Source organism: Xenia sp. Carnegie-2017, unplaced genomic scaffold (genome assembly GCF_021976095.1).
Source record: "Xenia sp. Carnegie-2017 unplaced genomic scaffold, XeniaSp_v1 HiC_scaffold_3, whole genome shotgun sequence".
NCBI lineage: Eukaryota > Metazoa > Cnidaria > Anthozoa > Malacalcyonacea > Xeniidae > Xenia > Xenia sp. Carnegie-2017.
The window spans coordinates 2,036,839-2,050,356 of NW_025813493.1; the positions used below are offsets into that span (position 1 = coordinate 2,036,839).

At 34.2% G+C, this 13,518-nt stretch overlaps 1 protein-coding gene and 1 long non-coding RNA gene across 2 annotated transcripts; one reads left to right on the forward strand and one right to left on the reverse strand.

The window, feature by feature from the left end:
* The first annotated feature begins 726 nt into the window (after positions 1–726).
* LOC124454651 lies at positions 727–2,299 on the forward strand. The gene is made up of 3 exons (XM_047005425.1): positions 727–822; positions 1,057–1,382; positions 1,949–2,299. The coding sequence occupies exons 1-3, from the start codon at positions 795–797 to the stop codon at positions 1,982–1,984; spliced, it is 390 nt and encodes a 129-aa protein (XP_046861381.1). The 5' UTR covers positions 727–794; the 3' UTR covers positions 1,985–2,299.
* A 1,708-nt stretch (positions 2,300–4,007) lies between these two features.
* Positions 4,008–11,814, reverse strand: LOC124454652. Its single transcript, XR_006951554.1, has 2 exons — positions 11,526–11,814; positions 4,008–4,074 (listed from the first exon to the last, which is right to left on the reverse strand). It is a non-coding gene; the product is annotated as an uncharacterized LOC124454652 (long non-coding RNA).
* Positions 11,815–13,518: the final 1,704 nt, after the last annotated feature.

Consider the following 13,518-nt stretch of genomic DNA (forward strand, 5'->3'; position numbering starts at 1 on the left):
TCACATTTTAGTAAGACTCTTTTCCCCATCACAAAGCCCTTAATTTTAAACTCATAATGTTTACAGAGTAATCAGTCAAAAGCACAAGTTTTGAAAATGACAACTTTGTTATACTGTCCTAAATGAGGACAGAGAAGGATTTTCTCAGAGTTTTAAAAACTAGTCACCACTCTTAGTGGTCTGAATTTAATTGTTGAATTTAGGCACATAGTAGCATATATCCATCAATCACAGTTATAACTGGGTAGCCTTAAAATTAAGAATGTTTAAAAGTGCGGACATATGAAAGTGTGTATGGATGAAGGTGTGTATGGATGAAGGTGTGTATGGATGAAGGTGTGTATGTATAAGGGTGGGTATTTAAAAAGTTAAGGATGTATCAAGTTGTGGATGCATGAAGGTTAGGATGTATGATGGTGGGGATGTATGAAGGTAGGGTGGGGATACATAAAGGTGGAGTGGGGATTTATGAAGGTGGTGATGTATGGATGAAGATAGTGATGTACATATGAAGATAGTGATGTACCTATGAAGATAGTGATGTGTTGCATGTAGTACTAAATGGTGTGATGAACTTTCTAATTGACTTTTGCATGGTATTGTAGTGTGTGATTCAAAATGAAAATACATGATCATTATTATGTAAGATGCAGTACCATGTACATAAGATGATGATGCGACACCTGCGATGCACGTGACACCTGCGATAAGAGTAGTGAAACAAGATTCATGACAATGATGTCGAAAGTGATTCCAATGAAGAGAAAATTGTGAACCTGAAGAACGGCAAGAAAATGTCTGGTGGGAGTCATATGTTTTCCGGTAGGCTTTTATTTTTGTATTTATAAAAATTTTCATTAATTTCAAGTGTCCTATTTGCATATAATGAAATAACCAAAATGCAGTTGGCATGATTATACAATCAAAATATCAAAACAGTTTGATATATACGTAATTGCATTTGCTTGCAGCTTGTCTTTCGTGTTATTCTTATTAGTTTTTCTTTTGGCGAGTGCTTATAATAACAAATTTTTGATACACATTTGTTTTAAAAAGAGTCATCCGACTACAAATGCACCCCTGTTGTTGGTACAAAGGAGAAAAAGTCATCACCTATAAATTCTTCCAAAGAGAATTTTGAACATTTGAAAAATGAAGGGAAAATTTTCACATTTTCTTGCGTTGGTACAAAGGAGAAAAAGTCATCACCTATAAATTCTTCTGAAGAGAGCGTTAAGCATATGAAAAATGAGGGGACAATCTCAACATTTTCTTCACCTAAACTGTTTACAAACAAAACCAGCGGTTCTTTTTTTCTTGGCGGTGTTAAAATTAAGAATCCAGGTCCGCCATTACGTGTAGGACTATCAAGAAACCATAAGGTAAAACCACTTCATAATAACGTTATGCTTTCTCAATAACAACTTACTTACACCAAAATATTTTATCTCTGTTTTAATAAAATATGTAAAATGAGTTGTAGGTGATTTGTAAATATTTCAATGTATAATAAACATTGTAATTATACAGTAAAAAAACACTCAAAACATGTCGTTACGGCCAATTGTTGGAGAGTGTAAAGTCAATCTATGAAAACCACCAACTAAATAGTATTTGGTAAGCCTCCTCCAGCCATGCTATATACCTATGAAGGATTTTAGGCTGTCACGTGATAATTTCCCAAGCAATGTGGGTACTCTCCCACTGTTCATTCTTGGGATTTTAGTTTTGGGCCATAGTTTCCACAGTTCTTACTCTCTACATAGTCACTGACATTTCTTTAGCTGTTACCCACTTCACAAGCTAGTTCGCTTTTGGAGTAGCATTGATCTTTTGACCTTACCAATACCATTCCACGACATTCAACATTGATTCTTGGCTTTGGACGTATAATTCAGTAATTTGTTTAGATTCTTCTTATCCATTAAATAATTTTTCTTTCACTAAGTGCTGTTGGAATGAAGTTCGACTATATATGTCTTAAAGTGAATGGTTTGAACCCGGGAACTCTGAAGATAACTACCGCTAAGGTTGTCGAAACGTCAGTCAACATCAACACGAACAGTCCTTCTTAGGACTTTATTGTCATGGGTGATGTACATCTACAAACATATATATATATATACGTCAAATGTCATTTGTGACTGTTGTAGGACATCTAACCGTGGTTAAATACGATTAACAACAGAATGTAAATTTGTATTATAGGCTATAACGTCTTCACAAATAAAATAAGAAAATTGAGCAGTTCTTTTTGACAGTTGAATGGTGAAATTATACGGTCTATTACAAATTGTAAGGGAGAGAAAGTCGTTTGAAACTTAGTTTTTGGCTTGCGCTTGTACCCAACCATTGCATCATTTGCATATTTAAATTATTGGTTCTCTCTTGCACATTAAGTATATAACTTTCACGCAAATGCCCTCAAGAGCGTTAACTGTACCTCATAAAAATGTTTCTACTTTTTTCAAACTTATTTCTGATTCATTTTTGTATACAATACGTAATACAATTATATGTCTTTCAATACTGGCTCCTTAAACTTATCCATACTAAATTCCATCACTATTGTCTATAAAATGATTTAAAAGTGGCAGGTTTGCATGTCTATCCTACGATTTAAAACTTTTGCCATTAACCTTAAATGATGCCCAAGTATTGACATGCAAAAACTGGTATTTGCGATAGATTTCAATTGCCTCGGTTGCCTGTTTTGACTAAAACTCCCCAGTGATCTCAAATATATATGCATGTTCTACTTTGGTTGCTCCTAACAGTCGATTCATTTCAATTGAATTCATGATCCACGTTTAGATTTACTAAAAGCATAGAAACCTACATTGTCTTGTATTTTTAAGTTTTTGTATGTTACGAGAAAAATATGCATGTGTATATGTTTTCAAAGTTCCTTTGTCGACGCATCCTTGTAAAAATCTCACTTTTGAAACATGTTTTTCCATATCTGTACATTATCATACATTAGGGCATTGTCAATCGCTTAAAAAATGTTTTGGGATAAAGAAACAACAGTCTCAACCTCAAGGCCAAAATATGTCAAAATGTCTTTATACGAAGTTTGCATTCTGTACAGTTCTTGCTCGCTGGTTAGATTGTCCATCTTCTAAATGTGTTTTTCTTGCGATATGACTCTAGCCAGTCACGTGCTTCTTTCATTGATGAATTCATTGGTCCCTATCCGCCCACGTATGCGACTTTACCTTCTTCGATGGCGTAGAGTCTCTCAGGCAACGCTCCATAGGCCACATTTGCATTGTCGTCCATTGTATCTACCATTATTTGACATGGAAGATTGAGCTATTGTAGCTTTTGCGCGGCTTTGCATCTTTCATATTGATTTCGATGCTTTCGTACTTTGATAAAGTTATTCTAAAATGAAGTGAAATTAGCTTCCTTCATGACTTTATGAAGAAATCTTAAAACATGTTTTTCTCTACACAAAAGATTGTCAAATAATGAAAGGGACGATTCTTTTTTAAACAACATCTTTGTTTTTGCCTAATGAAAGTATAGTTCAACAGAAGTTCACTATTTCTGCCTTTGAAAAAGGTCCCGTTTTTATCAGTAAGATAAAAAAGCTATTATTATGTCAGCAGAACATATTGTCTGGCTATATAGCCTACTAAAATGTTATGAGTAACTGTTTACCGTGTTTAAATTTGAGCTTTGCGCCATATTAAAGTATCTATTTTTACCATAGATGTAGTAGTCATAGGTACGTACATATTATATGTGTGCGCGTTGGGCCCTCATGATTATTCAATATGACGGCGTCAACAGGGCAAAAGATATGTAGATTGTATTACAAAAATGAGGTTTTTCGCAGTTCTTGCCATTGTATTGTATCGAAATTTATCCAATCAAAGTTTATTTGAAAAAGGAACATACAGCGATTATTTTAAGCATATATTTGAGTGAATTCAATAAAAACTCGCGAAGTTATCCACCGATAACAGTTTGTGTAAAATGGTCACTTGGTCAATTCTTGCGTTTATTGCCAGAAATATTGTACTTTGTTGACATCTAGCTTTTTCAACTTGAGTAGTGTATCATGCTCTTAAAACAGAACATTCAGACAATTTTACAGGATCATTTGCCTGCATCGATTTAACATGAACTATTTGCTAATCAGTTCAGTAAAGTTCCAATCAATAAATTATGAATACAAGGAAACTAATTTTTCATACGAAATTTGTCGTACAGCTGTCGTAAAAATGCAATGGATAAAAGTCATATTACAAAGCGCAGTTTAAATACAGATTGCCTTTAAAGTACTTGCACTGACTTTTCCTTTGCATGCATATTTAATCAGTTTGTATCAGTTTCCTTTTCTTTCGATGAAACAACAGCAACACACACCTCTCAATAACGTCCATGGATTGCTTTGTGATGTTTTCTTCTGACGATGTAATTCTTGGGTTCAATAGTCCGTTGAGGATGAATTAATTTCCAGACATCCAATGCAGTTTTCTTTTGTCGCACCCTCAAAAATAAGACACTGTGTCACACTCAGTTAATGGATGGAATAATAGCTGGCTTAAAGATCTATCAACGCTAGGAAAGCTTGCTATGTCTTATACTGGGACATTTTTAAATTTTCTTTTCCGAGCCATAAATTATTCAAAGTTTTTAAAAATCGATAACATTCTCCAGTGAATCTATATTGAATGCAAGATAAGATATTCCGTAGAAAATCAACTTTATTTGTCGTCTCAAGCTGTTTCGGGAAGTAGAAGAGAAAGTCGGGGGTAATTTATTCTTTAAATATTCATAAAGGTATTGGCGGAAGCATTTTTTCGATAGCAGCACTATAAACCACCTTGTGACATGCAGTACAAAGTATAAAATTAAATCCTACTGTTTTTAAATGACGTGTCATGCTCTATGATATTGTCGTGTTCAACAATCACTTTGATTAGTCTGCTTTGTGGCACGTTCATAGCTGCTCGATAAAGATAGTTGCATAGGTTGGTTTTTGTGGTTAGTCACTCTTTGAAGTATTTCTCACTTTGCTGGCAAAGTATGAACGCGAAACCAAAAACACAGTCAATCTTTAACAAAGGAGTTTTGGCCTTATTTTTCAAATAGATTCTTAGTGTGTTTGTTGTTCTGTTATTTTTCTGCATCAGATCTGTGATTGCATGGTTTGAAAAGAAGTCAATAGATTGAGTGACATTTAAATGTCCACAGAAAAAGACATTAGCAACGAATTCTTTGTAACAAATAGTTTACATTGCTACGTGACAACATATTTTAGTAAAATGACCTCTGTCAACTAGTGAAAGTTTAACTCTGTAATATATCAAAAACTATTCGGTTGAACAATAGCAAAATCATAATGAAATTTCTTACTTTGCAGAGATCCATACATTGTAAATATAGTCAATTGGAAATTTACAAAACAGCTTTTCAGCTGCTAGAAGAAAAAACTAATTTATTCTCCCACACAAACAATTTTTAAAATTTAAATATTAAAGCAGCAGGTAAAGCGTTTCTATTATGCTGCGTAAATGCAAAAAAATATTATAAGGCATCATGCATAGAGAATTTTGTAAAGTATTTTTGGATGTATGTTAAAGCATAAAAGATGAATAAATTGGGTTCATTGATACCTGACGAAGCAAAATTTATTAGAAACATGATAAATAAAGTACAATCTCTAAAAAGGCGTGTTAGAGCCACATCTACGTCCTATGATTCTCTAACTGGCTTCTCAACAGTGGCGTGCGGTCATGCAAGCGTAGGAAAGCGCCGCTTGCCTAAGCATTTTACCGAACAAAAATTTTTTGTATCAATCTCTGAGCAAAATCAGTTTAAATTTTTCTGTTCTAAACAATGTCAATGTAATCTTTTGTCTAAATTGTCTTTACAGTTGAAATGCTTGCTATTTATACGCGATTTACTGTCGTGGTTTTCGGTTTCACTTTGCTACACTTGTAAGATGAGTCAAGTGTATTAAATTGAGTGGATTAAATTAATTATTTATTAACCAAGGCAAGCGCTTGCCTTCGAAGCTCAATTTGAACATTTGCGCATGCGTTAATCTAGATTTGGAGGCTTCTTATTCGAGGAATATCGAGAAAAGGCAAGCGGCGCTTCTAAGGGCGCCGCTTGATAGCGATTGGTCAACAGTCTTGTACGCTCGCAATTTTAAACATATATCAGCGCACGAATAATATTCGTATATTCAACACATTGGACATCCGAATTATTCACGCCGTTAATGTTATCGTTTATTAAAAGATGACTGAGAGCGAAAGGTAATGTTCTGATTTCTAATTCAAAGTAGTAGTAGATTTCTAATTTATGTATGTAGAAGATATTATCTGTAGCATGTTATACTTTAGCGTTATATAAGTCTTGCGTATGAGCTCTGAACGTGATTTCAATGTACTAGAACGCTATTAAATTTTGTGATTATTTTATTCACTAGCAAAGAAGTTATTTACAACAGTCGTGAGTATTCTATATGTTAGAATTTATTTACAGGCTTTTTATATATTTTGATAAACAAGGTGCAGTTATTACACAGCGGATAATGTACTTGAAATTTGAGTAGTTTTACGTAATTATAAAGTTAAGTGCGTAAGTTTAAGTAGCGCGTTTGAGTAAGTGTAGGATTGGCTATTTCCTCTATTGCATGAATCTAGATGAGTAATGTACGCACGTTATGTACGTCACTACAAGATATCATGTAACTGATGTAAGGTATAAATAAGATTGATGTTCCTATAAAATATATAGCATAGGAATTTTCATCCTTTTATGTTCTACTTCTACATTCGATATTTTCACGACACCTGTACAACATGACTGAATGCATTGTGGAATCACTGTTATCCCGCTCATTTGGATTGAGACCTTTTTCCGAGAAACGAGAGATCGTCGAAGGTGGCCGTCCCACTCCTGAGTTGCAAGGACTACATACAACATCCAAACGAAGTGGTAAAGTCTTTATTCGAAGTTTTCAGACGTCAAATTACGACAAGTACAAATGGCTGGCTGGCTCCTCAAAATTGAATAAGTTATTTTGCTGGCCGTGCCTTTTGTTCAACTCAACAGACAAGACAGTCTGGTGCAAGAAGGGATACGATGATTTGGCCAACCTGTGTAATGCCGTCAACAGACACGAGAAAACGAAGACACACTTGTCCAGTTGCCTAATGAATGCCAGTTTTGGGCGTACACGCATCGACATGCAGCTAGACGAACAGGCCCGTCAACACATCTCAGCTCACAACTTGATGGTGCACAAGAATAGAGAAGTACTTCGCCGTTTCATTGATGTTGTTTGCTTTCTTGGCAAACAGGAACTTTCTTTCAGAGGTCGGGTGGAGCTGGAGGAGTCTGTCAACAGGGGCAATTGCACGCGTAGCCATTTACTTAAAACGACTTTATATCACAATACCACATGTAATACTTTTAAACCGTAATTGTGATATATACTCTATAAAAGTTTTTGAATTTTTTAGATTTTTTCAATACTGTTTCAGTCATGACAGATACATTTTTTCGACAAAGTACTCCCAGAAATCGCGGGAAATGCGCTCCAGTAGCCTTCAAAATCCAAAAATTTTCTGGGGGAGCATGCCCCCAGAACCCCTAGATAGCTTCGCGGCATGCCGCGAACCTCACCCCCAGCGCTTGCCTATTAAATTCGGTCACCGCACGCCACTGGTGATACCAAAAAATTCAAACAGGAGAAGTGATTGAATATCTGGTTAACTGAATATTTGCTTTAGGATATAGATGACAGTCGACAGAATTGGCGAACTGGCAGGTCTGCCTTCCTATGGTATCATGGTAAAAAAAAACATTAATTGATGCTTTATAAACGAGCGACTGAAATAAACAGTGTAGCATACTTTTTTGCTCATATCATGCCAATCTATGTTTTGATAACTTTTCATACATAAATTATGCCTCACTACCCCTTCCCTAAACATTCGAAATTAGCTACCGCATTGCTTTCTTTGTTAAAACAAGGAGGTCAAAAAAAACCAGTTAAAAGCACTGTCGAAGAGATATTTTTTATAAAAATCTTTATTTCTAGGTATTTAATTGCCATCTAATTTATGAATGAAGAAAAAATGGATTTAATTGGTTGATGTTTTGGTTGCTTATCATTTTTTAAAGAGATGTTAAGTTCCACTGCAAGAATTAACACTTGTATGAAGTGCTTGATAAAGCAAGCGTATACTTATTGATCTAGCTAAATACATCGACGTATGAAAGAGCAAATGATTTGAGAAACATATTCAAAGTAATAAAAGAGGCCTTTGAAATTTTTCAAAAGCTATTATGGATGTCTCTTTTGTAACCCAAAGTCTAAAGAGAACATGTGACAAAAGTGTCTAACTGTCATGGCAAATGACTTTTTAATTCATAATCTTTTATTATTTATTCCTATGTAGCTATTAGCTATTTTTTCAGTTGACAATTTAAAAGTACTTTTTCAAATTTATGTTCAGTAAATATCCCGAAAATTAATATTTAGTTCATTTATAACTGGAGCTTAAAGTCTCGCATAACTGACTGCTTTCCATCTCAACCACAAAAATTATCTTTTTTTTGACATTTTAGTTTTCACGTTATGTCATTTTTAAAGCAAAATAAACGTCATAACTTCCGCTGACTTTACGCAAAACAATATAAAAACACTTAGTGACAAGCAAACTTCATTACTTATGAAATGCACATCCTCCAAAATGTTTTGCTATGGGTTTTTATGAAGCCTAAATACGCTTTTCCATGAAAAATACTTTTGTTTTCTTAATCAGAGCACATGTTTTGAATTTGATCGTTTAGAAGTGAGTCCTGTCCAAAACATATAGCTCCACACAGAGAAATACATCGGTTCCATCTAAAGTAAACTTACGGTATGATTCATTCACGAGTAATTCGCTTACCTTTGTAAGTCCATTGTCAAGACCACTTCCTTCAGACGAAGCGCTCTGCTTCAAGTTTGACGTAATATTTTTTTCTGTAGATTGACCGTCCCCTTTTTCTCCCTTTAGTAAAAATATAACCTCTGTCAGAATCATAGTTTTTTAGTTGTGGATTAAGATACTAATTGTTAAGTTCAGCAGCTTTGAAAAATTCTTAGTATCATTAGACAGATCAGTATGAAATGAGTAAAACAGTATACAAGACCATTTATTTTCAGTCACTCGTTTATGAAGCATCAACGAATGTTTTTTATCATGATGCTGACTCAACATTTTAAGGTCTTGTTTTATACCACAGGAACACCTACTAACCCGCCCGTTTTTATTGGTGTCACTTTAATCTTCAGTCAAATCTTCAGAGCACCAGACTTTCGATCACTTTCAACCTTCTTTAATGACATGTAGTTAGTAAAATAATTGTGAAAAAATCAGGTTTACTCTTCATTTGACTCTGAAGATGACTACCGCTAAGGTTGTCGAAACGTCAGTCAACAACAACAAAAACAGTCCTTCTCAGAACTATACTAACCTGGACGATCGACATTTACAAACATGTAACGATACTCCGGGGCTCAAACCATTTACTTTATTACGATCATTTGGACGACAGAGCGAGCAACTTGCTAACAACTACATACGTTTTGCAAGTAACGTCTGACGCATACGCCAGCAACTCTGGTTCAACCACCGCTGCAAGGAATCAACCATTAACGTAAGAACCAGATAACAAATACGGCTAACCTGACGTTTACTCCTCATTTGACTCTGAAGATGTCTACCGCTAAGGTTGTCGAAACGTCAGTCAACAACAACAAAAACAGTCCGTCTCAGGACTATACCAATCTGGACGATCGACATTTACAAACATGTAACGATACTCCCGGGTTCAAACCATTTACTTTAAATACATGTTATATCAAAAATTTCAAAACAGGAAAAGTGATTGAATATCTGGTTATCTGAAGATTTGCTTTAAGATTTAGATGACAGTCTATATAATCGGGGAACTGGCAGGTCTGCCTTCCTATGGTATCGTGGTTGAAAATATTAATTGATGCTTTATAAACGAGCGTCTAAAAGTAAACAGTGTAGCTTACTTTTTTGCTCATATCATGCCAGTTTATGTTTCGATAACTATCTATGAAGACGTTATCTTGGATAAAACGTAAATTTCTGTTTGTTCTGCACACTTATCGCTTGGAGGCACATAAATTGCCTGCTTTTACAATATTTACTATAGCACCATGAAAAAAATCAATAGTTTGACGAAATTCTTTTTAAGCACTGTAAAGCATGTACCCAGGGCTATTTGGGTTAAATTTTGGCATTTAAATATTTACATTTTACCACGCCTTTAAGAATTAAGCAGTCAGATTGTAAAGAAATTCATGTCTTATTTGGAATTACCAAAAAGAAATTTCGGCCTAAGAAATTACACCTCATAATCTTTCTAAAATGAAACATTTACAATAAAGGAATCGTAAGGGACGCCTGAACGTCGATGATTGGGGGGAGGGTGGAAAATACTCATTTATGCGAGTTTTGCCTGGTTTTTGCCTGGTTACTATTTTGCATATGTCGAATACAATTTGGCGCTCGCGTTTTGCTCACAACAAAGTGTGGAACGCAATAAAGGAAAGGCGTCGTGTAATATTATTGAAAGAATAACAATCAACGTTAAATAAGGGTTGCTGCATTTTTTCAAAACAAAGTAGAAGTGCTTTTACAACAGAGATTTTTAAAATACGTTGCCTAAGACTATTTAAAATATACAAGGCATTTTCAATTTTTTATCTTCTTTGCTTAGCTTGCGATATAACATGACAATACAAGTCTGTAGTTGTTTACCGTGTTTAAATTTGAGATTTGCGCCATATCAAAATATCTATTTTTACCATAGATGTAGTAGTCATAGGTACGTACATATTATATGTGTGCGCGTTGGGCCATCATGATTATCCAATATGGCGGCGTCAACAGGGCAAAAGATATGTAGATTGTATTACAAAAATAAGGTTTTTCGCAGTTCTTGCCATTGTATTGTATCGAAATTTATCCAATCAAAGTTTATTTGAAAAAGGAACATACAGCGATTATTTTAAGCATGTATTTGAGTGAATTCAATAAAAACTCGCGAAGTTATCCACCGATAACAGTTTGTGTAAAATGGTCACTTGATCAATTCCTGCGTTTATTGCCAGAAATATTGTACTTTGTTGACATCTAGCTTTCTCAACTTGAATAGTGTATCATGCTCTTAAAACAGAACATTCAGACAGTTTTACAGGTTCATTTGTCTGCATCGATTTAACATGAACTATTTGCTAATCAGTTCAGTAAAGTTCCAATCAATAAATTGTGAATACGAGGAAACTGATTTTTCATAGGAAATTGGTCGTACAGCTGTCGTAAAAATGCAATAGATAAAAGTCATATTACAAAGCGCAGTTTAAATACAGATTGCCTTTAAATTACTTGCAATGGCTTTTCCTTTGCATGCATATTTAATCAGTTTGTATCAGTTTCCTTTTCTTTCGATGAAACAACAGCAACACACACCTCTCAATAACGTCCATAGATTGCTTTGTGATGTTTTCTTCTGACGATGTAATTGTTTGGTTCTATAGTCCGTTGAGAATGAATTAATTTCCTGGCATCCAATGCAGTTTTCTTTTGTAGCACCCTCCAAAATAAGACACTGTGTCACACCCAGTTAGTGGATGGACTAATAGCTGGCTTAAAGATCTATCAACGCTAGGAAAGCTTGCTATGTCGTATACTGGGACATTTTTGAATTTTCTTTTCCGAGCCATAAATTATTCAAAGTTTGTCAAAATCGATAACATCCTCCAGTGAATCTATATTGAATACAAGATAAGATATTCCGTAGAACATCAACTTTATTTGTTGTCTTAAGCTGTTTCGGGAGGTAGAAGAGAAAGTCGGTGGTAATGTATTCTTCAAATGTTCATTAAGGTATTCGCGGAAGAATTATTTCCATAGCAGCACTATAAACCACGTGGTGACCTGCATTACAAAGTATTTAATTAAATCCATCTGTTTTTAAATGACGTGTGATGCTCTATGATATTGTCGTGTTGAATAAGCACTTTGATTAGTCTGTTTGTTGGCATGTTAATATATGCTTGATAAAGATAGTTGCATAAGTTGGTTTTCGTAGTAAGTCACTCTTTGAAGTATCTCTTACTTTGCTGGCAAAGTATGAACGCGAAAGCAAAAAAACAGTCAATCGTTAACAAAGGAGTTTTGGCCTTATTTTTCAAATAGATTTCTTCGTGGGTTTATTGTTCAGTTATTTTTCTGCATCTGACCTGTGATTGCATGGTTTGAAGAAAAGTCAATAGATTGAGTGACATTTAAATGTCCACAGAAAAGGACATTAGCAACGAATTCTTTGTAACAAATAGTTAACATTGCTACATGACAACATATTTTATTAAAATCACCTCTGTCAACTAGTGAAAGTTTAACTCTGTAATATATGAAAAACTATTCGGTTGAACAATAGCAAAATTATAATGAAGTTTCTTACTTTGCAGAGATCCATAAATTGTAAATATAGTCAATTGGAAATAGAAGAAAAAACTAATTTATTCTCCCACACAAACAATTTTTAAAATTTAAATATTAAAGCAGCAGGTAAAGCGTTTCTATTATGCTGCGTAAATGCAAGAAAAACATTATAAGGTATCATGCATAGAGAATTTTCTAAAGTATTTTTGGATATATGTTAAAGCATAAAAGATGAATAAATTGGGCTCATTGATACCTGACGAAGCAAAATTTATTGGAAACATGATGAATAAAGTACAATCTCTAAAAAGGCGTGTTATAGCCACATCTACGTCCTATGATTTCTCTAGCTGGCTTCTCAAACCTAAAAAGTCACCACTCTTGTTGACGTTGCGTAACTCAAAGAAGAGAATGAACAACTTAACTGCAATATTATATGCGTGTCTTCGTGAGAATTTCAATGCAAATCTAAAGCACGCTAATATAATTACGTCAATGGAATTAAGCTGTTGAATAATTTAAACATTAAAAAGAATTTTTTTAAGAGGTGTTTATAGTTTTTTGCAATCAGTATTAAATATTGCCTGTCACACAATCTGACTCAAAAGCAACGTAACAAAAGAGACATTTCTGTGCAGATTTTTTTTTTGTAGAAACTGAATAAATTTGAGAGAACGTTTTTGCATTAAATGACAATGTAATATTTTTAAAAACGAATTGTAGAAAATCATTATTATTTTCAGAAAAATTGTTCAAAAGTATAATCTAATGATGTACATTTATACATATTACACAAGAAATGGGCCCAAACAACTTAGATTTGACATTATGTTAATAAGACACAAACATACGTAGTACGCCAAAATTTATGATAGAAAAATAAAAACGTATGTGCAGAAACTTTGCTTTCATACATTCGGTGAAAACGAAAGAACACTAACCTGTATGAAGATTGCAACTTATGAAAATGTAAGTCCTAAATTTTCTCTGAAAATGTTTAGGTGGGGGTCGAAACCAT